Source organism: Corvus kubaryi, unplaced genomic scaffold (assembly GCF_017639235.1).
Source record: "Corvus kubaryi isolate FWS band 111438036 unplaced genomic scaffold, C.kubaryi_AGA036_p1.0 split3-37173, whole genome shotgun sequence".
NCBI classification, from domain to species: domain Eukaryota; kingdom Metazoa; phylum Chordata; class Aves; order Passeriformes; family Corvidae; genus Corvus; species Corvus kubaryi.
Genome location: NW_024582085.1, coordinates 655,210 through 679,141, shown reverse-complemented (window position 1 = coordinate 679,141; position 23,932 = coordinate 655,210). Strand labels below are relative to the sequence as shown.

Here is a 23,932-nt window from a genome sequence, read left to right as displayed (position 1 = left end):
TTGGAACTTGTTATTGTTTAGTGAGTTCTTGCAATAGCAGGGCCTGGTGGTCTTCCCGCCTCTGTGCTCAAATAGAAATTAAAAGGAAGAGGCTGGTTGAAGGAGGACAACTTTTCAGGATTTCTCAGCCGATTCAAACATTGATTGTGCTCCCTGAGGTTGCCTTTATTGTTGAGCTGACACTGCTCACATGTTGCTGGATTTTTCATGTGTATGAAGCCTCATCAGCCCTGTTTAGAGAACTGCACAATATCCAAAACCCGGTTTCCCTGAAACCAGGGAAACCTTGGAGTGTAGGTTTTGCTATGGAAAAGAAATAACAAGGTAAAAGTGATTGTGCTCTGCTCACTTGCAGAGGTCTTCCAGGCTAGCTGTTTTCTCTGAAGTGTGTTCCTAGCTCATGGGTAACTTCTGTTTTCCAGCTGGACCCCCAGGTGCTGCAGGACAAAGATTGGCAGCGCACAGTCATCTCAATGAATGGGGTAAGTGTGGCAAACAGAAATTAGCTCTGCTTCTGTACCTCTTGTGGGCTTCATTTCTTTGCTCTTCATTGCAGCATGAAAAAAAAAAAAAAAGAAATGTTTAAGAAGTCACATCTGTTCTCTTTGGTTCAGGTGGAAGTGAAGCTGTCGGTGAAGTTCACCAGTCGGGAGTTCAGCCTGAAAAGGATGCCGTCCCGCAAGCAGACGGGCGTGTTTGGGGTCAAGATTGCTATTGTCACCAAGTGAGCTGATGGGTCACGTTTCTGCCCATTGTGTTTTAGAAGACAGCTGGCCAGTGGGGTGCACCTGCCGGTGTCCTCCTGAGGGATTAGGCAGTTCAGTCAGTCTGCTCCACTAGTCTAGGAGTGTAGATGTGGCTGCAGACAAGAGATGCTTTACAATCTCTGAGCTTCATTTTTTGCAGAGATAAAAACAAATGTGCACACAGGCTGTTTACTGACAGCCTATCACTCCTCTGTATCTAGACATCCTCCTTGCCCTTGCCTTCTCTGTAGTTAGCTGATGTGGTCACAAATTTCCAGAGCCACTGACCAGTGATGTTTCCTTTCCATAATCAAAAATGTTTGAAGTCTTTGGATCCCATTGTATTATTTTAACCCCTGATCCTTTGTCATGAATCATTTGCCAGCAGAAACCTGTTTGTTCTGTTGTATGGTTTGGGAAGTGTGGTATTTCCTCCCCATGGAATTGCATCAGTTTGAAAGCAACAGAGTTACTAAGTATCTGAGGACTGTTTGGGAGTCCTCTGATTACCTGAGCAGAGCCGCAGGCTCTAGGAGCACTGGGACCTGGCCAGGAGCTCAAGTGCTCAGGGAAGCTGCAGAACAGCCAAAGCCAGGCTGAGACAGTCAGAAAACCCTCTCCAGTTTTAAAAGGAGTTTTTCAGCTCAGTCCTGACTGCCTGCTCAGACATCCTACCACTCCATTTTCCAGAAGAAGTTTGCACAGGGAAATAAATGTTGGGATGCTTGTAGCCGTCCTGGCTGGCTGGGGAACAGGCACTGAGGGCCTGGGCTGAACTCTGAACTCTTCTGTCTGGCTTTCTTAGGAGAGAGAGGTCGAAGGTGCCGTACATTGTACGGCAGTGCGTGGAGGAGATTGAGCGGCGTGGGATGGAGGAGGTGGGGATCTACCGCGTCTCTGGGGTTGCAACCGACATCCAGGCTTTGAAAGCTGCCTTTGATGTCAGTAAGTATTTGTGTCTGATGTTTCCTTTGCTCTGTGAGAACCTGCCTGAGCGCCCTGTCAGGTGGCTGTGCTATTTTTAATCTTATGTTGCCCAAGAAGCGTTAAGAAGTAGAGATTCTCACTCAAGGAAAATAATTTTATCCCTGGCTGCATATTTTATTAATATTCTTCAGCTGCTGACATAACAGAAGGCACACAACAGGATGGATCCTTGCACCAAAGCATGCTTTTTTTTTCTTCCCATGACATCATGGGTTTACCCGCCTTGCCAAATCTCTGTAAATGGCAGACACCTTTCTTGGGGGAAACATCACCAATCAGAAGTCATAATTTTCTCTCTGTTGTGAGGTGTCCAAATTAATAGAAATCCTTAAAATAAAGAACGTTTTGTGAAAACCGATGTTCCTTAGAACTAGTAAGGGTATTCATGAAGCTGGGGTTGGGTGGTCAGGGCTTCTCTCCCTAACTCCATCTGGACTGATGTGCACAGCCTCAGAAAATTAGATCACTTTGAGCAACCCTTACAAAGCTCTCTTTGATCTTGAGCAGAAAAAGGCTCCTTACTGGTGCTACATTTAAAAGTGTGGCCTGTATGTCCCAAAAGACACCTGAGATCAGGCAGGTGAAACATCTCCAAATTGCTGAGGTACAAAAAGTGAGTTTCTACCCTACTTCCAGCTTCCACATGATGGTCCAAGAACTGTTCAGGCCACATAGGGCCTGTGCCAGACACCCAAATTCACCCTTCCTGCACTTTTCCTTCACTTTTTTAGTGAAATTTCCTTCTTGTGCTTTCTTTTCAATCACCCTAAGCTATCAAAAACCACTGATGAAATAGTGCTCTAGTGCAAGTAAGGGTCTTTCACAGTTTGAAAAACAACGTTTTTCATTTCTGTTAAATGCTGGCTTACACTGTTTTATGAAAGCAGTGCTGATCAATGCTTAGTTTAGGGAGAGGGGGTGGTTTTGTTGTTCTTAATAGTAAAAAACTGAAGTGTAAGCCCTGAATTGCCTGTGTACTTTAGCTGCAGTCCATGGGGAGTTGAGAATCTCAGAATCTCTTATTCTAAGCTGTTAGAGGCAGGGAGTTGGAATAACAACTGCTGTCAGTAATAAAAGTTGAAATGTGTATAAATACAGTCAAGTGGGGCTTGTTCAGATCCGGCCAGGGTCGCTGGCACAGCACAGCTAGCCCTGGGAGGGTGAAGTTCCCTGGCTTGATGTAAAGCAATGAAGTGTTTGCAATCATTTGTGCAGCACTTCTCAGCTGGAAGGTTGCTCATTTAATCTGGAGAAATGTAAACAGGAAAACTCCCAGCTATTTGGACAGAGATAAAAGATAAACAGACCCAAAGCAAGGAAAAGAAGGAATGCAAGGCCAGGAGTTCCTTTACCTTGCCTCTGCTCTCCCCTCTTTCAGATAACAAGGATGTGTCAGTGATGATGAGTGAGATGGACGTTAATGCCATTGCAGGCACCCTCAAACTGTACTTCCGGGAGCTGCCGGAACCCCTCTTCACAGATGAGCTGTATCCCAACTTTGCTGAAGGCATTGGTAGGTGCCACACAAGGAACCCTTGATAATGGAAACTCTTCCATAGGAAGCTGCTCTTAAAGCAACATAAACCCCATATTTATAGTGTTGGACAGAAGCCTGGAACAAGTTGTGAGGGGAGTGGAATGGAGCTCAGAATGGAGCGTTGGAATGACATCACCTTGCCACGTGGTGGAATATGGGCACTTGCCATGCTGCTCTGCAAGCTGCAAAAGCCCAGGTTTCTGAAGGATAGGGTCAGGACAGAATGCCAGCCTACCTGCTGGGGCTGTGCACACTGACTGCCCAGGCAGGCTTCAGGGAAGCCCCCTTTGGAGGGAAGGGCAGATATAGACCTCATCTTATCTTGATGCAGAGAAAAACATCAATGATTGAAAGTCTCAAAGCACTTGAACTGCTTGAGAGAAAAGGATTCTTAATGCATTTGTGAAATAAAGGAACAAGATGCTGTGGGGTATTGATGTGCAACTCTGATCTTCCAGCCTATGATGATGTAATCACAGTCCTTTTGGGACCATCTGTATTGGCTGTTCTGGGACATGGCTCAGTCAGATTCACGCTTGCTGCCTGTGATGATGTTTCGTTCTCTGTCTTGTAGCACTTTCAGATCCTGTTGCAAAGGAGAGCTGTATGTTGAATCTGTTGCTGTCACTTCCAGAACCCAACCTTGTGACATTCCTTTTCCTTCTGGACCATTTAAAAAGGTAATATGTGGTTCCTTGGGAAATGCATTTAATGTGTAAAGCATCGCTATTTTGAAAAGTGGAGCCTTTTCTTTAAATGCCTGCTGAATCACATAAATGAAGAAGTATTTGCTGATCTGCTGTGAATGCTCATCAGATAATTATTGTCTCATACTCACTTAGTGAGGCAGTAAATCCTGAATTCCATTCCCACTCATACTGAAAAAGGATTAGAACTGGAGGAAAGGAGTAACAGAAGAGTCAGGGCTTATCTATGGCAAATGCAGATTCCTGCTGCAATGTCACTGAGACTGTACCTGCATCTGGATAAACAGACCAGGAAAGGTTTTTGTATAAACCATGAAGCTTTGGCCATATTTAAGATCTAGGGAGCCCTGTCTCAGAAGGTGTCTGAAATCCAGTATGATCTATTTTTAAAATTCCAGCACTTTGCTTAACTGCAGTTGTCAGTTCCTTTTTTAGTCAAGTCTTTCTGATTTTGTCTATGTCTTTGTAATATGATTGTAACTGGGAAGAAATATTTCCATGCTTTTGCTATTAATGCATTAAGCTGGCTTAATGCTTGCCCAATGTGTTGATTTGCCTAAGTATGTTGTACATGCCAGAGACTGTCCCTGGAGACATGAAAGATCATCTTGTGATTGAGATTCTGGATTAAAATCCAGGAAATCTGGGCTTTACCTGTGTTTCTGCTGCAGACTTTTCTGCCCTTGGGAAAATTTTTTAAACTTTGTGCCTCAGTTTCTCATTTATAAAACTCAGATGTTTATAAAGGTCTGCCTTGTGCATTGTTTCTTCTCCCAGGGTTGCTGAGAGGGAAAGTGTGAACAAGATGTCCCTGCATAATCTTGCCACTGTCTTTGGACCAACACTGCTCAGACCTTCGGAGAAGGACAGTAAAATCCCTGCTAACCCAACCCAGCCCATCACAATGACTGACAGCTGGTCACTAGAAGTCATGTCCCAGGTAAAATCCTGAATGTGCCATTGCATCTCGTGGAGACACTTTCTGGGAAAGTGCAGTCCTGTGGCAGGCCTGGCTCAGCTATCCCACTGGGTTTTCATGGTAGTTTTTTTAATAAACATAAAACAACTTTTGCCCTCACACAGACATTTTAGACTGACTGTAGCACAGTGTTCCTTCAGGCAGGTCAGTTTGCATCTGTACAAATACAGCTTTTCATGAAGGAATGTCTGTATGTGTGCATCCTGTGTTTGTTTGTGCATGGGAAGTTTTTGGGAAGCTGTGTCCCAGCACCATGCTGCTGGCCTGGGGTAAAAGAATTGGCAGTGTTTCCACAATGCTCCTCGGCATTTAAACCACCTTCACTGATGCACAACAAAATGCTTTGGCCACTGTGGCCTTTGAAGGCGATGCAGAGGGTTGGAGCACAGAGCCTGTGTCACTGGGTCAGGCTGGTTTATATGTTCTCTGTTGAGTAATGGCAAATTCTAGATTTAATTTTTTCAGTGCTGGAACACCAGCACCATTGTTCCACCTGGAATCTAAAAAGAGTGTCTCTGAAGCACTGCAAGTTTTACTATTTCTACTGCTGCTATACAGTGTATTAAATCATAGCTGCTAGATGTTCCCTGAGAGAGCTGTATCACCAGCTCTCACATAGCCAGGATGAGAATGAGTTCTTGCAGGGCTTTAGTATTACCTTGTAGTTTCTCTTTCCAGGTTCAAGTTCTTCTGTACTTCCTGCAGCTAGAGACTATCCCTACCCCGGACAGCAAGAGGCAAAGCATTCTCTTTTCCACAGAGGTGTAGGTGCCTGCGGTACCAAGAGGACACAAACTGCTTTTGGCATAACTCTGTCACTCCTGGGAAAAAGATGACTGGTGTTTCCTCAGACTGGCCTGTTCCTGTGCCAGGGAATTCCAGCCCTCAGAGCTTCTGCTGTTTGTTAACCAGAGACAAGCTGGAGAGAATGGAGAAAAACCTCTCCTTGTGCTGTAGAACCAGAACTAACCGGAGATAGAGCTGTGCGGAATCTCCACTAGAAGGAGCAATAGACACTTGGATGAATGCACACGGAGCGTGGCAATTATTCTTGTTGGGATTGTGACAGAAAGTATTCCTCATTTTATGGATTTAATTTATCATAAAGAAACTTCAAGATTTCTACTGGACCACTTGATAGGACACCCCTTTTTGGGTGAGGGGGTGTTAAAGGATATATCACAACTGTGTCTTTAATAACTGCTGTTTTTCAAGTACTGTTCTAGACCACAAAAATAGCATTGCTTTGCAAGAGGAAGGAGAAGAGAAGGGTCTGGGATCTAAAATTCTCTCCACAGAAATTCAAGTCTTGAATATGGTTCTAAGGAAATCAAACAGTTTTACGTACAGCTAGAACTGTTGTCTGGTTGGGGGCTGGGTTTTTTTGGCTCACCCACCCTTTCCCATACAAATGTTTGTACACCCCAGGGAAGGAGATGCCCTGCTCTTGCTTATGTTGCACTTCTGATGGGTTTTGTTGGGTTGAGACAGACTCAATGAAATTAATTAAGTAAATACAGCAAATTAAAGAGAGGCAGGGAGGATAACAGTCAGTGATTCTGTTGTTTGTTTGCTTATAGAAGCAGGGGCAATATTATCCTAATAAATTCCTTAGACCCCACCAAACTTAGTGTAAATTAATTGGGAAGATTGTTAATTCCCAACACTCCAAAGAAAATATGTTATCTCTGCAAAAGTAATTGAAGAATTTGTGGATTAAAAAAAAAAAAAAAAAAAAATCAATGGCTCTCAGTTTGGCTGGCTGCTTACTCCAGACTTTTATCAGAACATCTTTTTTTTGATACTTGAATTTTTGGAGGCTTTGTACATTGTTTCTACAAGAGTCTTTTTCTGATAGATATAAACACTCTGAAAAAACACCAGAATGTACTTCATGGACAATCTAGCAAGTAGCATGCCTTGTGGATTCTCCAGAAATTCCAACTGTTTTAAATAAGAGCAGTGGAAAAATTTCTGTGGAACTCCATTTAGCAGTACAAAAGGTCTGGCCAAACACCAGTTTTGTATTTCCCTCCCTAAATCAGTTGGAGCTACAGGGGTGAAAAGGGCAGCAGTATTTGTCCAGGGAATTGAAACTGCAGAATCTAATTGCTGGTATCCAGAGCCCAGATTCTGGCTCTGAAGCAGTTGTGCCAAACATCCTGCAGGTGGGAGCGATGCCATTTTCCTAAACTATTCCAGCCCCCGCTACTCCTACCCAGTTATGCAGCATCCATTTAATGGCATCTGTCCATCATCATCCCGGTGAGAAGAAAAGTATGGCTGGAAGACAAGGGAAGGAATCGGCACAAAAAGGGAAGGGAGGGAAAGATTTTGAAAGGTTGGTAGGGTCAGGTTGTCGACATCATTTGCAGGGAAATATGACACAGAAAGCGACCCCTCTTTGTGCTGAATTGCACATTTTCTGATGGGTGATCTACAAACTCTCAATTTAAAAAAAGAATTGCAAAGGAGTGTTTCAAGCAAATAGAAAAAATTAAAGGGAAATGATTTTGTAGTCACTGTAATTCTGACTGCTGCAGAATATTAGAAATTATTGTACTGTGAAGTTGCAAAATCAGAAAGGAAAAAATATAAATTTCAATTTTGTGAGTATATCAATATTTTGCATGCTTTGTAAGGATTCTTATAGGAATTTAACATTGCTTTAGTATCCCTCCCTCCTTAGGTCTGGGAGCAAACCTCTTTGTAATGTAATGTACAACTAGAAATTCCTTCTCTCTTGTATGTATTTCCATGACATTCCAACTTCTGAACCCGCAAAAAAGAAAAAAATGTCTGTAGTAGGACGTGCTGTTTGGGGGAGGGAGGGAATGAAGGCAAGGAAACTTGAAGGCTTAATATTTTGATTTTTTAAATTTTTATTTTCATTTTTTGCCTGTTTGAAGGTAAAAATTAGTCACAATCCTGAAAAACATTAACTTGAGCCATGTTGTGCAGAGCAGTAAAACATTCTCTGGGTTTGTTTCTCTGTATTTGTTCTCCCTTTTCCCTAGCAGCTCTACAGCAATCCTTGCACTCCTGCCTGCTCCCACTCTGGGGGCATGGACCTGAGGCAGGAGCACTGCTGATGACTCCATGGAAAAGGGAAAATCCCCAAGCTACACCTGGTGCTGGGTGATAGCCTTTTCCTTTGGTGTTTGGAATCTGTGGCTGCTCCTTGCAGGTTGAAACTGGAAAGCAATACCACAATGACTGTGCCAATTTACTTTTGCCCAAGTTTTAAATTTTTATTTATATAGGAAGTTAGTTTTAATATTAAATTGCTATAGTATGTAACCATGAGAAAATTGCTTTTGCTTTGGTTACTGTGACAGGTTGTTGCTGTCAGTCTCTCATTACAATGCTCAGTTCTAATGTAACATTATCTAACATGCAGGCATGTGGATCAAGGAAAAAAGTTAATTTAACTTAACCCGTTAATTATTTCTGTTAAGTATGAATATGTTTTCCCCAAAGCTGGTAATTTTGGGCTGGAAAAGATAGTGGATCGTATTGCTGATGATGAAATCATGGACTGATTTGGAATACGAGAATTGATTTCTTGAATTTCCTTTAATTTTGCAATTAAGTTTTTTTCAATAGTCTTATGTTTTCAGAAATTAAGTATTTCCAAAAAGCTTTTATGTTTTTTTCCCCTAGGATGTTGGTTGGGCTTTTTTGTTTGTTTGGAGGTTTTTTTGTGTTTTATTTTTACTTTTTTTTTTTTTAATAAGCCTTATCATACTTAAACAAAAAGGGAAATGCAAAACTTGGCTGTAGAGAAGGCCTTCCAATTTCTCCTCTTACACATTCCCTTGTGAGTTTTGTCAGAAAACTGAACTCTTTAATTTCTATGTTAAAAGATACAATATAAACAACACAAGAGCAAACTAGCGAAAAGTACACTTTATGTGTGCACTGGGAGATTTTGCTCCTTCAGTTTCTACTGTTTTGGAGAGACTTTTCTACAAATGTCACTTTCAGGAACCGGAATCTGAAATGTTTAAATTTTCAGCTAAGGAAATTCAGGTGACTAGGATAGTCTGTGTCTCTCCAGACTAAAGAGGGGAATAAGCATCAGTTTCCTGGCATTTAGAAACTACCTTAAAATCCTCGAGGGTTTTTTAACACTGAATAGGTTTTTAAGTAAAATTTTAAAAGGTTAAGCAAATGAAGGGAAAAGTTTTCAAAGATGGAAAAGAAGTAACAGTTACTAGCTCAGAGTCAGCTTTGTGTTTGTGTATGCTTTGTCTGGGAGGGAAGTGTTGGAAACCAAATTGAAATACATCCATTCAAATGCTGCTGGTGTTCTTTATTCTTGCACATTTTTAACAAGTTGAGGTAGTAGCTAAGCTATTTCAGGCTGTATCTTAATGCTGCTATTTTTCAGTGTATCAGCTAAGGGCAAAATCCAGCAGTGTGGTGCCTGTCCTTGCTGGTGCCCACTGCCCGCCTCGGCTCTGCCGTCATCGCACGCACGCAGAATTCGTCTGGCACTGCGTGGAGCCACATGGCTCTTGTGGTGTTGGCCATGAGGTGGTGGAACCACAGAGGATATTTATGGGAGGTGCAGGATTTTTACAGTTTATTCGTTTTACCTGTTTAAAACTGTTTTATGGTTGTTCCTGTTAGTTTTCTATGAGTTTGTTTAAACGTGGACTATTCTTTAAGGTAGACGTGGATCTCCAGATTAGGTTGTCACCTGTGTAACACTGGAAGGCATCACAATGTGTTCATTTGCCTTAATGTGCCATTCTCTCAAGTGTGTATAAAATGTAAACTGACCAATGTGGTTTTAAAAATGTGTAAAGTCTGATGGCAAAAACTCAACCTTCTCTGATTCCTCACTAGGTAATCCTTCTGTTTCAGTGCTTGATCACCTACTGGGATAACTTTATGAGATGTGGCATTCTTCTTATGGAAATTTTAGTATAAAGTGGGAAATGTTTTAAGAAAAAAAAACTTCCCCTTTCTCTTTTTACCTTAATTCAAGATGACAGGGACTTGTAATAACAGAAGACAAATACATTTATGCAGGAACTTGGGGGGGATTTGCTTCTGTTCCTTGAAGAAGAAAAATCTGAAAGGGCAATCCCTAGATACAATCAAATTAATCAAATTCTTGGAGATAGTCATTTGTTTATGCCCTCTTAAATTTCTACTCCAGGGATGTTTTTCTTTGTAGTCTTTGCTAATATTGTCCTACTACTGTTAGTGAAAAATAAACATGGGACCATTCCCTTCCTTTAACACAGGGCCTGTGCAACTGAGATACTGGAGCCTTGGACTAGTATTAGCAATTCTGCATTCTGACCTAGGATGAAATAAATGTTCATGTGTGTTCTATGAACTTTCTAATTGAAGATAATTAAATCCATGGATTGCCCTTAAAATCAACAGAAGCTGTAAAGGAAGCACTTAATAGACTATTCCTTAACAATCTTTAGGGAATAAAACCAACAAAAATGGAAAAGGGAAGTAAAATTAGGAATTGCTCAGGTCACATTGCCTGGGACTAGAATGAAGTTCTCATTTTGAGTTACAGAAGGTGGCTCATGCCCTAGATAACTGAGCAAAGGCTCTCTTGCCAGTAAATAAACATGAATATGGGAATGCCAGGAATTTAGCTACAGCAGCCTCACAGTTCTGATGTGCTGCAACCCCTCTTTCTTGCTCCTGAACATTAGTTCAGTGTTAAGAAAGCAAAGCTTATCACTTGCTCTCTACCTTTTCCCCGCTGAGGCAGCAGCCATAGCGCCTGTATGTTAGCGTAGGTGAACCACCACCACAAGGAAGTAAAAAGCTCCTAGAACCACAAACCTGGTCTGTTGTTTAAGCTAGAAGTCTGTTTTTGGGCTGCAAGGATAAAATGCCACAACAGCTGTAATGACAAAATGGTTGGGGCAGTAGGACCAAAGCAAACCTGAGTGTATGTGTCATCTTGATTCTCCTTCTTCCGTGACCGTATCATTAGATTTATGCCTCTCAGGTCAAGCAAATTCATAAATGCTCTTGTTAAGAATTAGAAAATTATTAAATTGCCTAGTTTGCCTCCACTGTTGATTCTCTTTGTGTTACCATCTTACAGTGACATCGCTGGAGACCACTGCAAAACGTGCAGCAGTTTTCACACAATTTTTTTCCTCCTGCCATGTTTCATCTCACAATAAGACAGACCCCTCCTTTTCCAACAGAACCACTTCACATCATTCTGCATTATAGCAACTACCACACCAAAAGGTTCAGTTTGTAGCAGAGCTACAGAGCAGAGCCCTGAAGATAATTAAAGTATTTCCAGTCTTCTTGTGCAGAGTGGGACAGGTACTGCTAAAGTTCTAGGCTCACACAGGGCTGTGTTGTGAGCTAAGTAAAATTCTATTATTTACAGCATTTCATGCATATTTGGGAATTAATATGATTACAGAGTGCCCAAGCCTAGCAGAAGTGTTTGCTCTACTGCTTTGTCTTAATCACAATCATGTTCAGATCCTCTTGTCAAAAATGGTTCACCAGGATAGAGAAAAGTGTATTTTGCGCTAGAGCTTTTGCTTGTGTAACTGCTGTGGTCTTTTTCCCAGTGGTAGGATGTTCTGAGAATCTAAGACTGTTTCTCTAATTTGTGGAATGATTTATACCACATGTCATTCTATATCCCTGTGGATGTACAAAAGGGCAGGTTTGTGTACAAAACAGCTTCCTGCCTGGAAGGAGACTCCAGCAGCTTCCTGGAGATGCCCACTCAAGTGAAGATCCAGCCCACCAGTGAGCAAAGGCCTTGCTGCTGCTTGGGTGCTCCCATCTCCCCTGAGGCAGTTTGAGAGGCTCAGAAGGCAGTTGTGAGTTCCTTCTTACTGCACCCAACCAAGTGATCAAATATTGATCTAGAGTAGCTCAAACTTCCTCTATTTTAGTCCCATTTTGGGAGAAACAGGGACTATGCTAATTTGGGATTATACAAATAGCTGAAAACTAATCTGTATCTAAACCCTATTTCATATATAGTAGAAGGTAATGTAAAAGCTGCCATAGCAAAAGGTCACTTCTCCACAGGAGCCTGTTCTACTCCCTGCCTTCTTTACTGCTTCTCACAGTCTAAAAGAAATCTTGTCTTGGGATTCACAGTCACATACAAAACTTGCAGAATCCTGGATAAAACTTAGCTATGCAGGGACCAATGTTTCAGGAGTACTAAAAGTGATTACCAAGGTAGCAAAAAGAGGGTAAGGAATTATTGTGTTGGGATAACTGAAAAGCATCACAATGAAACAGTGAATTTAAAAATGATGTCACAGCAGGACACTGAAATGTTGTCCTTTCTGTGTCTGTCCAGCAAAAAAAAAAAACCTCAGCCTTCTCTTGCCTATGTAAGTTGTGTAGTTTGTTCTTATCTCTAGTATTATAAGTGTTTATAATCCATGAAGAATTCCAAGGAAAGGAGTTAAGACTATTTATTTAAATATAAATACAATTAAATTATGTAATTAGTCCTAAATTATCAGATGTAGAAGACAAACAACTTGTTATTGTTTGGATAATTTCGGGTTTCATCAGCGAGAATACTGTTGGCATTATTTTAAACACTACCATGTTAGAGAGTCAGTTTTTGACATTTTATCCTGCTGTTGCTAGTGCTTCAGTATCTCATAGTGCTCTGTTTTGGGGAAAGAAAACCTAATCCTAATAGTTTAATACTGAAAAGTGTTGAAAGCATACTGCTAAATGTCTCCCAGTTTAGGCCCAAAAAGAAGGGGAAAGGGGAAAATTGTCATTCTGGATTTTATTTTTTTTTTTAACTTTTTGAGAAAAGTGGTATGAAAAAGGGATCCAAAAACTGTATTTGGGGGAAAAATGTCTTAAGGCATTTGTAGCCTTTCTTTGTACACAATGTTAAATAAAATCTCCTGTATCTATGTTGTCAGGTTCTTTTGGTCTTACTTAAATAAAAGTGAGCCAACATTACTCTGAATGTGTGAATTGCATTCAGCTGAGTTTGCTGGGGGTATGGAATTTAACACTGCTGTTTCAAAATAAAAGCTGTTCTTGTTTTACAAGGTAAAAGCTGTATCACCTAAAATCTAGAGGTTAATACAGAGAACTAAACTAGAACAACTTTAATGTGTGGAAATAGTTTACACGGAAGGTAGAGAAATAGCTAAGCAACCCAGTCCATGTTCAGATCTGTATGAATCCTTTTGTAGGAGTTCGGCTTCAAAACCCAGCCCGTCTCAGACTTTGTCAATTTTACATTTGTGTGCAGAGCACTTGAACTGTAGTCAGTATTTGCTAAGAAATCAGCTCTGGCCTCTAGTTCTTCAAACACTGCATGAAATTAGTGGGATTTTGTAGGAATCAGTGTGGAAGCTGAATCAGTTATTTAAATCAAGTTAACATGGTGCTTTATTTAAATATTGTTTAAACTATTAATGTAATTAAAGTACATTTATGTTTGAATATAGTCCAATTTAATATAATATATAAACCTTTCTACAATAAAAAGATACCTGCTTGAAAGCTCTCTAGCCGATTTCATTAAGTGTGGATCACAAACATGACAGGACTGCATTTCAATGGCAGAAGTAGGTAAAATGTAACTAACTGACTGCAGTGTTTGGAACTACACTGAGCATCATACTTACCCCTGAACTGGGCAAAGAAGGGGAAACTCAATGACTATTACTAATACTTCCGACCAGTGGTGTGGCTGTATAATATAAAATTGTTTTCCAATAGCTTCAATGTGGAATTCTTCTGCCAGCTGGTTCTCCCTCTCCCAGAAAGTGAACCCTTGAAGTGCAACCACATGGAACAGCAGCCCCTGGATGAGCCTGGAAGGGATTGTGTCCTGCACCAGGCACTCTGCCCCTGTGCACAACCACGCTCCTACCATGTCCAGCTCTCTGCTGACTGCCAGCCTGGAGCTTCTCAGCCACTTCTGCTTTTCCCTGACTGAAGGCCCCAGGTGAGCAGAGCTGCCCTGGACTGGAGGCGAGCTGTGGCGTGCAGGCCTGTGCAAAGCAGCCCGCACACACCTGCGGTGCTTGGAATGAGAGGGAGCAAACAAAACCTAAGGCTGGAGCAGCATGAGAAAGACCATGAATATAATACCCATGGATATTCTGTGCAAATTGCTCCACCTGAGCAGGTGTCTTTCCATTTTCCAGGCAGCCCTGAGGCTCGGACAGGCTGCCCTGGGGCAGCAGCTCCCCTGAGGCCCTCAGGATACAGATGTCAGTGTGAGGCAGGATCAGCCATCCCTGCCTGATTCCAGAGAGACATTTGTCTGCTCTTTGTTAGAAGCCTCCAGTTATGGAGATTCTGTAATCCTCTGGGGCAATCTAACTCAGAGCGTAACCACAATGAGAAAGCTTTCCTAGCAGACAGCTGAACCACTCGCACACATTACAGCACATAATACTGCAATTTTACTCGTTTTTTTCAGCGTCTTTTTAAGTTCCAGAACCAAGATCCAAGGCATATGCACCGTCAGCTAGCAGCTTGTTCGTTAATTCACTGAGCTGAGTGACTACTTCCTGCTGCAAAACAGAAAGCTGAGCCCTTTATGGGCTACTGTGAGAAATACGTTGCAGAAAACAACTGCAGTCATTTTTCACATCCTTAATACAGAAGTAGTGCCACTGAAATGCCATTTTTTAGCTGATAACTTAAAACTCAGTCCAAAGGTGGAAACACAGGACAACATTTTGCTGAAGATATCATGGATCAGAAAATCTAGCAGAATGACACTGGTCATATTGTGAAAATAAACATCAGGATTATTACTTAAGCATAAAGCAGCATTTCACTGTCAAATGAGTACACCATGTCTGTGCAGCTGTCTGCCAGGGGAATCCCCACCAGGTAGGAACAGGCAGAGTGACAGAGAAAGTGACAGGGAAGGATATCTCAGTGAAATGCCTTTGTAAGACACATAAACAGAAACATTTTCCCACCATGTAAATCAAACTATGTTGCAATCTCTGGCAGCATACATCCTGTCAGTTTTAAAGGCAATTCTGACGTCATAGAGGTGTCATTTACTTAGATTTATAATATTAAAAATTTAACTTCACCAAAGATAATGAGGGGACTGTAAGTCATACTTGCCCTACCAGTCTGCAGCCTACAAATTCCATATTCCTGTGAATTCTGTTCTTCTGAATTCAGAAGGAATTCAAGGGAGAACATGCAACTCAATCTTACACTTGAAATGTTTCTTTTGCTAAAACAGCTGAGTTGCTGTTGGGAGAGAAGCTTTAACCTAAACAGAGGGGAAAATTTTACAGGGATGTGTCAAATCAGCACATTTTTTTCATTACTGTATTTGTAGCACTTCCCAGCCAGTGCCTGTAAATACAAACTCTGCTATACCTCCCACCAACGCACCCACGCTGCAATTTGGGTTTATTAACTTCAGTTGCTGGTTATTCATGACAAGTCAAACATTCTGCACTGTGATGGGCTACAAAGCTGAGCTTAGTTTAGAGCATTTGAAGGCAGCTCAGACTCTGAAAGCTTGTGTGCACATGAGTTCTTGTAACCTAAGAAGACAAAGCTATTTCCTACCACAATGTGCTGGTTTTGGCAGGGGTAGAGTTAATTTTCTTCAAGGTGGCTAGTATGGGATATGTTTTGGGTTTGTGCTGAACACGGGGAAGAAAACTCTAGCCCATTTAAGCCACGACACACATTTAAACATCTACTTCTCACTCGAATGAAAAGCTGCAATTATAGATCTGGACAGTAAGGCACAGGTTTAGAAGACCCACAGCCCCCTCACTCACACTTACGTTGCCTGCCCTGTGCACACTTGGTGCCAGAGCTTAAAATATGCATGTTTATTCCCCCACCCCAAAAAAATCCCACAAAATAATTGATTTTTTCACCAGTCCCAGCTGCGGCCCTGGGCCGGGGCTGTTGCCGCCCTCCCGCCCTCAGACGGGCAACGAAGTTGGGGAAGGGTCTGGAGCACAAGTGTGGTGAGGAGCGGCTGAGGGAGCTGGGGGGGTTCGGCGTGGAGGAGGCTCAGGGGGGATCTGCTCCCAGGGAACAAGGGACAGGATAAGAGGAAACGGCCTCAAGCTGTGCCAGGGGAGATTCAGGTTGGACACGAGGAGTAATTTCTCCACAGAACGGGTGATCAGACATCGGAACGGGCTGCCCAGGGAGGCGATGGAGTCATCGTGCCGGAAGGTGTTTAAGGAAAGACTGGACGTGGGGCTCAGTTCACTGCCATGTTCTAGACGACACGGTGGTGTAGGATCACAGGTCGGCCCCAACCACCTCAGAGCTCTTTTCCTACCTAACAGATTCCAGTCCACCGTGTTTCTGTGACCCAGGTCCGGAGCAGCCCCACCCTGACGGAGGCACCGCCCCGCGCACGCGCCACCCGTGGCCGCGCCCCGCCCTTTCCCCCTCACGGCCCCCGGGCGCGTGCGCGGTACCGCCAAGGGGCGGGGCGGAGGCGGGCGGAGGGGTCCGTGCTGTGCGCGCCCCCCCCCTCCCGCCGGCCCGGTCCGCGCGGCGCCCCCGGACCCGGGGCTGCGAAGCAGCGGGAAGGAGGCGGCGGCGGCCCCGGTAAGCGCCAAGCGCCGGCGGGCATAGCCCGGCCCCGACCCCTGCCCGCCTGCCCACCGGGGGGTCGCCCGCGGCCGCGCAGGCTCCGGCAGGGCCTGTGTCCCGCGCCCTGGCCGCAGCGCCTCACGGCCGCGGGGAGCCCTGGGCTCGGCCCCTCATCACCGCCGCCCCCCGAGTGGCCGCACTATCACCCCGCGGCGGTGACACCGCCCCGCGCCCTCCTCGGGTACCCCCGCGGCACCCTCCACCCGCCCTGCCGCGTCCTCCCTGTCACCCACCTCGCGATGACCCTGCGGGAGCGCCGCGGGGCGCGGGGCAGGCGGTGAGGGAACGGAGCGTCCGCCGGTCCCGGCTGGCGGGGAGGCGCAGGTTGGCCCGCGTTTGCATCCCGCGGTGGAATCATTCGCTTCACGCTGCTGGCTGGTGTCTGTGAGAGGGATGGTGGGTGTGTGTGCAGCTCCCTGAGGAGAAACGCGGAGTGCCCGCGTTCAGCATCTTTCTAGCTGGGTTTTGGTGTGTTTGGGAGCACCTTTGTCTGGATTCTGGTCTCATGCTTTTCTGGAGCGCGGTTTTTCTGCCTTTTTATAGCTGAAAGAGCCTCTTAAGTTCCAGTTTTGTGCCTGCAGTCTGCCATCCTGTGCCTCACAGTATTTCAGCTTCCAAGTCTGTCATGACCTGGTATTACCAGTGATGTAGGAAGGCAGGTTCCTATAGCTGGGCCAAAACTAGTCACCAGCCTATTCTGAGAGGTTCTGTACGCTGTGTCCTCAGAGAGAAAAACACTGCAGTGCTGATGCTCAGCAAACTGCACCCTTCTCTCCACAACAGCATCTCACTGTCTGTGATTGCATGAAGTGTTTGTCTGTGCTGGGGTCTGGAAAACACAGCTCTCTTGTCGCAGAAAATGTGTCATGTAAGTGGTTCTGCTGGGTGAAAAAAGCTCTAAGAAGCCACGGGTTCTGTTGAAGGACATAGTCTGTGTTAGTTCTGTTCACCCCAAAAGCAAACATAAGCCTTCTGGAGCTGCTTCCTGCTTCATTAGTGGTGTGGACTTTGGCTGCTGAAAGATAGGCAAATTAAAGCCAGTGTCTGCTTTTAACACTGTGGATCACAATATAGTGCTGCAGTACAGTAGCTCAGAAGTACAGTTTCTTCTCCGTCTCCAGCTAGTTGAGTGTTGTTAGGTAGTTGTTAACCAAAATGAAAATAGAAGGTCATTGTAAATAGTCCGAGATTAAAACTGGGAAACTGAGATGGGAGTAGTCTCATGTTTCTTGTAACACTGCCACTTCACTTTCAGCTAATGGAAAAGCCAGATTCCGGGCTGGTAAACTAGGTGAAGTAAAGAAAAACCCCCTTGATTTCTCAGATGTTTTTGTGTGGCTGGGGATACTTGTCTTTTTCTTTCTTTAATGAATACAATACATAATTGGGAACAAAACATCTCAAATCTTTTTAACGTATTTTTCTATTTCTGTCAAATGAAGGGCCATCTAGTTAGAGAATGCAGCCCATATTTTCCCAATTATTTCATCTGCTCTAGCTAATTGTTGACATGTGTTTTAGTGTGATCATTGGTAAAGATCTGTCTTCTCTCTTTGCTTGTATGAGGGATTGTTTTATTAAAGTCTGATGATGGTGGAACATCACAGTGGGAAAACAGTCTGTGCAGGGATTTCCAGGTGTCATGGACTATACCTTGAGGCTCCAGGGTATTTTCCCTTTCCCTCTGTGCTCAAGGGTGGTGTGATCTCAGTGGCCTTCCAGGCATCTGCCAAAAGTGTCTTCTGCAGCAGGTTGGAGCAAAGGTTTTCCTTAATGGAGAGTGTGTCCATAGTAGCAAATCAAAGACAACTTGGGTGTTAGACTGAGGTCTGGCACATGATTTCCACATCGTTGCCAGCATAGACATTGGCACGGCTTGCTTGAGCCAGCTGGCATTTCCCTGAGCCATACCTGGACATCATTTAAAGGTGGCAAAGGCCAGGTCTAAAACTTGTTGAGTTTTAGAAGTTTCTGTCTAAGCACGTTGGGATATTTTTATGCTGCAAAGATTTAATTGTACAAAATAAATGTGAGGTACAGTCAACATTTTATATAGGAATAGGTATATACTTAGAAGTAACATTTTGAAGTCAAACTAATTTGTGTCGTTTTTGCTTTACTGTTGGTATGAAAGAGGAAAGTAGATTCTCAGTAGGTGGAGGCTACGGAAACTCCTTAAGAGATTTTTCACTAACGTAATTCAGAAGTTCTTTTTGGCCTTGTGATGTTGGAGCCTGTCTTGCCAACAAGGATCCAGTCCTAGAAGTGTGTAATGCTATTAATGGGACTGAATCACTATTGCTCCTTGGGAAAAACAGCATAAGAAATGTCGGGCTTGTGCTTCCTGGCTTAAAAAATCACCCCATTTTGTCTTATTTTCGGTCTTTATACTGAAAAAGGGAGAAAAAGCAAGTGTTGGAAGCTGATTTATGTACATAATGGTATCCTTACATGACTAGTTACAAGGAACCTATTACTTGTTTCTTTTGAGCTTATTCCAACCGAAGTGATCAGAGAAGCCACCATTTGGGGCACTTAGCAATAGTGCAGCCTGGAAGTAATCACAGGATACTATCTTTAAACATAAATAATTCATTAGTAGCGTTTTCACACGTACATGCATGATTTTCTTTGGGAAAGAGGACTTTACTGTGAAGGTGCTACAACTTTTGGTCTTTGTAACTGTCTTGGGGTACTTCAGTTTTTGCAAAGAACTGACACTATGTTGCAAACCAGTGGCAGAACTAGTAGCTTCCCAAATTGCAGGCAAGAGTAATACCAGAAAAAATTCTAAAGTTAGGTGAAAGGAGACTTTTTGAAAGGGTTCAATCTGCAAGGTTTCAGTACCAAAAAGAGAGGAAAAAAAGTAGAATTAGTCACTTGTTGCATATTAAATGGTTGTGAAGCCACGAAGGCAAAATTTCAGAAGAGTAAATAACAAGTTTTTACTTACTTCAAGACTTGGTTTGGCATTTTTGAAAGATAAGTTTTGCATCAATTTTATTTTCCATCACTGTTTGCCAGAATGGAGCCAAGAGCCAAGCTAATGATTGGCTGTAACTAATTGTTACATATGCAGTTTTATTCAGGAAAAGAAACTGAGCACCTAACATGTAGTATTTAAATAATAGTAAAAAAGAGTTAAGGTAGAGTTGAAGTACTCAAGTGATGTATTTGATTACATCAGTCTGAAAGTATTTGTATTTTTTTTGATGCTAAAAACATTTGCTTGACTTTGGTCATTTAGCCAATGTAGGGTACACGTTCTTCACAGGTACATGCAGTGAGTGAGGGCTTTCTGTGGGATCTGTGTTTGGGGAGGTGGGTGGAAAGCATGACCAAGAGGCTGGCGTTCTTACCACTCCTTGAAACTTTGTGTTCTTCTTAATACATTTCTATGTATGTTCTTAATTAAAAGCACACAGTGGTTTTGGCAGATGGAGCCTTCTTGAAGCTTCAGCTGCAGAATTTCCTTGCTGTGTGAGGGTTGGTGCTGGAGAGGCTCCTTCAACATATTTCACTGTTCATTGCTAGAATGTTGGCTGTCTTTGTATGGACAGATCTTAAGTGACACGGGCAAGTTTATAAAAATGATCTACTAGAGCTTGACTTTCACTGTTTAGGCAAAGGATTTAAAATTTTTTTTGCTTTTTACTGAGCTGCCAGGTTATATGGAACTAAAAGTTTATTTAGCAAAATAAATTACACCGAGGGTGTGCATTTAAAGTAGCATCTGTTGTGCAGTGTCTTTTCAGACAATGGTCTTGCCTGTTTCAATTTGCTCTTCCCTAAGAAGTAACCAGCAGTTTAAATAGTTAATGGCAAATACTTCCTTCAAGTCCCTAAAGGAATACAGGCTTTTCTGAAGGAAAAAAGAAAAATTAAAGCTACTTTTATAGACATGATTCCTTCCACAAATCTGAGTAACTCTGTATACTTGAAGTTTTAGTTTTGTTTTTATTTCTTTCTGTGACAAAAAAAAAAAAGAACCTTCTTTCCTGTCATTGACAGAACCATGCAAAGCTACTTTATATGTGCACTTGCTTATATGAGATGGACAATTAGTGTCTCTTTTGAAAATGATGAAATTCATAAATACATACAGTTGCTGGTAGTTGTTGTCATCAAATTATTCTTGATTTAGGATTTGTAAATATGACATACATCCTTGAATGTGGCAGTATCATTGGATTTGACTATACTGAGAACATTTCATTGAGAATTAACATGTTAAAACAAAAACTTTGTAACACAAACTTTTCCCCCGTAACTGTTGCTGTTCTTTCTGTTTTATACAAAACTACAAGAAAGGGTTTCCTCACCCTGTAGCATGGGCATGCCTGTGACTTTGAAAAAGTTTAAAGGTGCCATCATGCTGTTCTCTGAAGGTTTTGATAGTTTGCAGGGATAGATATTACTGTAAACAGTGTAAATTCTGTTTGTGAAAACTCAGGAAAAATCGTAAAGACATTTTAAAGGGTATAGATCCAAGTGTGCACATGAAATTTCAATCTATTTCATTTCATATTCAGAACTACATTTACTATATTAAAAACATGAAATCATACAAATACTTGTTACAAAAACTTATTGAAAGTTTCCTGAAAATCTTTCTAATATATACATCCGTAATAAATAAATAGTGTTTGTCTACAGAAGAAAATTAAGTCTATCAGTTATGGACATTAATGTTGTAATATAAAGGATATTTGAAGGAAAAGAGAAAGACTTCAGTATAGCCTTTTTTAATAGACTACATTTTTCTGGAGGAAAAGCTATTCTGAGGCCTTCAGTCACACATCAAAGGCTTGCCAGGAAACCTGGAGATACAGGAGCTTTTCAAAGAAATACTTTATACTTTTACAGTGGAAAGTGCACTTGGCATTCCATGGGGATATCAGCAGTTACATCAGTTAGGGATGTTGTATTGGGATTTTAGTGCTTTCCTAGGCTTTGTCCCATGTAGAATCCTGCATTGCTCCAACAACTAAACTGTCCCAGGGAACAGGAACTCCATAAACTGGCTGGTGATTCACCCTTTTCAGGAAGGCTTGGAATAAAATTTGGAAGAGAAATAGTCTTACCCTTTTCCCCTTGGGAAATAAAAAGTTGTCAGTAGATGGGAGCCTCTCCATCCTGTTGCAAGGACTTTTCTTCCATATGACTCAAATTTATGTCCTTGAGCTTCCACACCGGGTCAGGTAACTGCTCCTCCCTTAGTGATACCAGACTGTTTAGGAAGGATTTGCATGTGGCTCTGTCTCTTCTCTGTCTGCCAAGCCTGAAGGACTTTAAACTATGTAATGAGTGTGCTGTTGACAGATCTTGGAGGTGAGGGAAGATGTCGGCCGCTGCACAAATTCAAACCCATAGGTAGCCAGGCTTCAGACCTCTTAGTGTCCTGTTTTGTCTTGTGTTGATTGCTTAAAAATAGCACAGGTCATTTGTGCCCTGGAATAGTGTGGCTTGGAAAGTGTTGGTGGTTTGGTGGGTGGCAGTAAGAGGTCCATTTAAAGCAGGACTGCTGCTGAATGTCCCATAGCCTGAAACTAAATTAAAACAACTTTGGGGCTACACTGTCTCTGAAAGAATGAGACTTCCTTCTTGTTCCCAGTCCCACTGCTTCCTTTTCATAGTATCTAGCAATTATGAGGTGAGTCAGATCAGTTCTGATCTGTCTGAAAGACCAACTCATCAAAAATGAGCTGTGATCTCTAGAATGGAGAGAAGGGAAAAGACTGAGGAAGGGGGGGAACTGCCTCTTTAGGTGGCAGGGTACAATTAAATTATTTTCATGACTTAACTTAAGCAATCCCAGCAGGCACTTCCCACCCTCAGCCTTAGCAGGATTGACTTGTGCATGAGCCATTCCCATTCAGGCCATTCTCTTGGTGCATCTGAGACCAGGATGGTCCTTCTGGGGTTGGGAATTCCAGAGCTGTAAGCACCTGAGGCCTGGGAAGGTCCTCAGGGGATGCATCTCTTTATGCTTCTTCTGTTCTCTGGGACTTTTTTGTTGCAATGCCTTCAAGAATGTTGTCAGACCAGGCTGGTGGTGAAGTGGACATACTGAACACCCAGTCACCTCCCAGTTCCAGAAGTCCCGGCAACAGAAAGTCCTCAAGCTGATAATTAATCAACTGCTGGTAAGAGCAGATCTATCATCATAACTCTCCTAGTATCAGGATTTGGAGTGTTTGGATTTTGCATGAACTGAAGATCTGGTGGAGTGTTTTGGATGAACATGAGACTTAGTCAAAGTTAATCACTTCTCTTATGGGTTTTACCTGTAACTCACATGTGCTGGGAGCCACTGGTCTGCCTCCTGAAATGGTCCATTGCATGTCCTTTCTCTGTCCCCCTACCTGTGATGGAACCTGGCTGCTGCCTGCCTTACTCCCCCCTAGGAACTTGATGCAGCAGAAGCCTTTGCTGCAGTTGTTGATCGGAGTTCAGCTGACAACATTTACAGTGGACCGAAGGGAGGAGGTTACCACTGGTCACCTGCTCTAGGCAGCACTTTTGGGAACAGCTGTGCTTGAGAGAGAACATTGCAATGAAATGTTGTACACTGAGCGAGTCAGTTTGAAAGGGAAGAAAGCTGTTGTGTTGGTTGTACACTTTTTATTGTGCTATTCTACCAACTCCCCTGGTTTCAAAATTGACATAGCTGGTTTTGAAAGTGCTGCCTGGCAGTGCCAGGAGAACTTCCACGTGTGTGTCAGTAGGACTTATGGCTGTAGGAATCACAGCAATTAACAGTGTAAGCATTCCACCAGTGGACTTTGTTTGTTGTGTGAGGAATACAGTATATACTTAAGATTATAGGACACTAAATACACCTTTGTAACTGAAAGGTTATTGATTTTTGGAATAACACTTGCTTTAGAGCATGCTTGGAATAACAGGTAAGAGCACTTCCAGTTAATGGAGTTAACTGATCAAGTATCACTTTTAGTTTGGTGTGGTTTGTACTTAAAGCTGGCCAGTCCTTTGGCTGGAAAAATGAGTGTGTTAATTTTTTTATTTTCCTGGAAAGCCAAAGTGTTACTGTAGGAGTTGGCTCTGTTTTATTGGAATATTAACCTAAGGGTTTTACAGGGAAGGTTGATATTTCTGATGTTTGTTCATGCATGTAAAATCTGACATAGAAGTGTAACCAAATTACCTATATTTTCAACACCAATGAAACAAACCCTACTTAATAGTGATGTGGATGGTGTTTTGATCTGTAGTGTGAGCAGCTGTAGTTAATGGGAATGCTAAGGGTACTGAGCCTACATAGAATATTTTTTAATTGGCTCAGTGATGGATACCAGTAAGGTATGGATTTACCTAGTCTGTTATTCTGTTT

At 42.6% G+C, this 23,932-nt stretch overlaps 2 protein-coding genes across 3 annotated transcripts in view; both read left to right on the top strand.

Annotated features, from left to right (window-relative positions):
* BCR (BCR activator of RhoGEF and GTPase) overlaps positions 1-12,918 on the top strand; it is a 99,611-nt gene extending 86,693 nt beyond the window's left edge. For both annotated transcript variants that reach the window (XM_042015126.1, XM_042015125.1), the window contains 7 exons: positions 423-482; positions 615-724; positions 1,552-1,691; positions 3,112-3,246; positions 3,845-3,950; positions 4,755-4,917; positions 5,635-12,918. In XM_042015126.1, the coding sequence (XP_041871060.1) occupies positions 423-482; positions 615-724; positions 1,552-1,691; positions 3,112-3,246; positions 3,845-3,950; positions 4,755-4,917; positions 5,635-5,724 (804 nt within the window). In that variant the 3' untranslated portion in view covers positions 5,725-12,918. The remainder of the gene's footprint in view (positions 1-422; positions 483-614; positions 725-1,551; positions 1,692-3,111; positions 3,247-3,844; positions 3,951-4,754; positions 4,918-5,634) is intronic.
* Positions 12,919-16,419: 3,501 nt separating this feature from the next.
* SPECC1L (sperm antigen with calponin homology and coiled-coil domains 1 like) overlaps positions 16,420-23,932 on the top strand; it is a 63,541-nt gene continuing 56,028 nt past the window's right edge. Inside the window, exon 1 of the mRNA XM_042015128.1 lies at positions 16,420-16,533. The gene's annotated coding sequence lies outside the window, so the exon portion shown is untranslated. The remainder of the gene's footprint in view (positions 16,534-23,932) is intronic.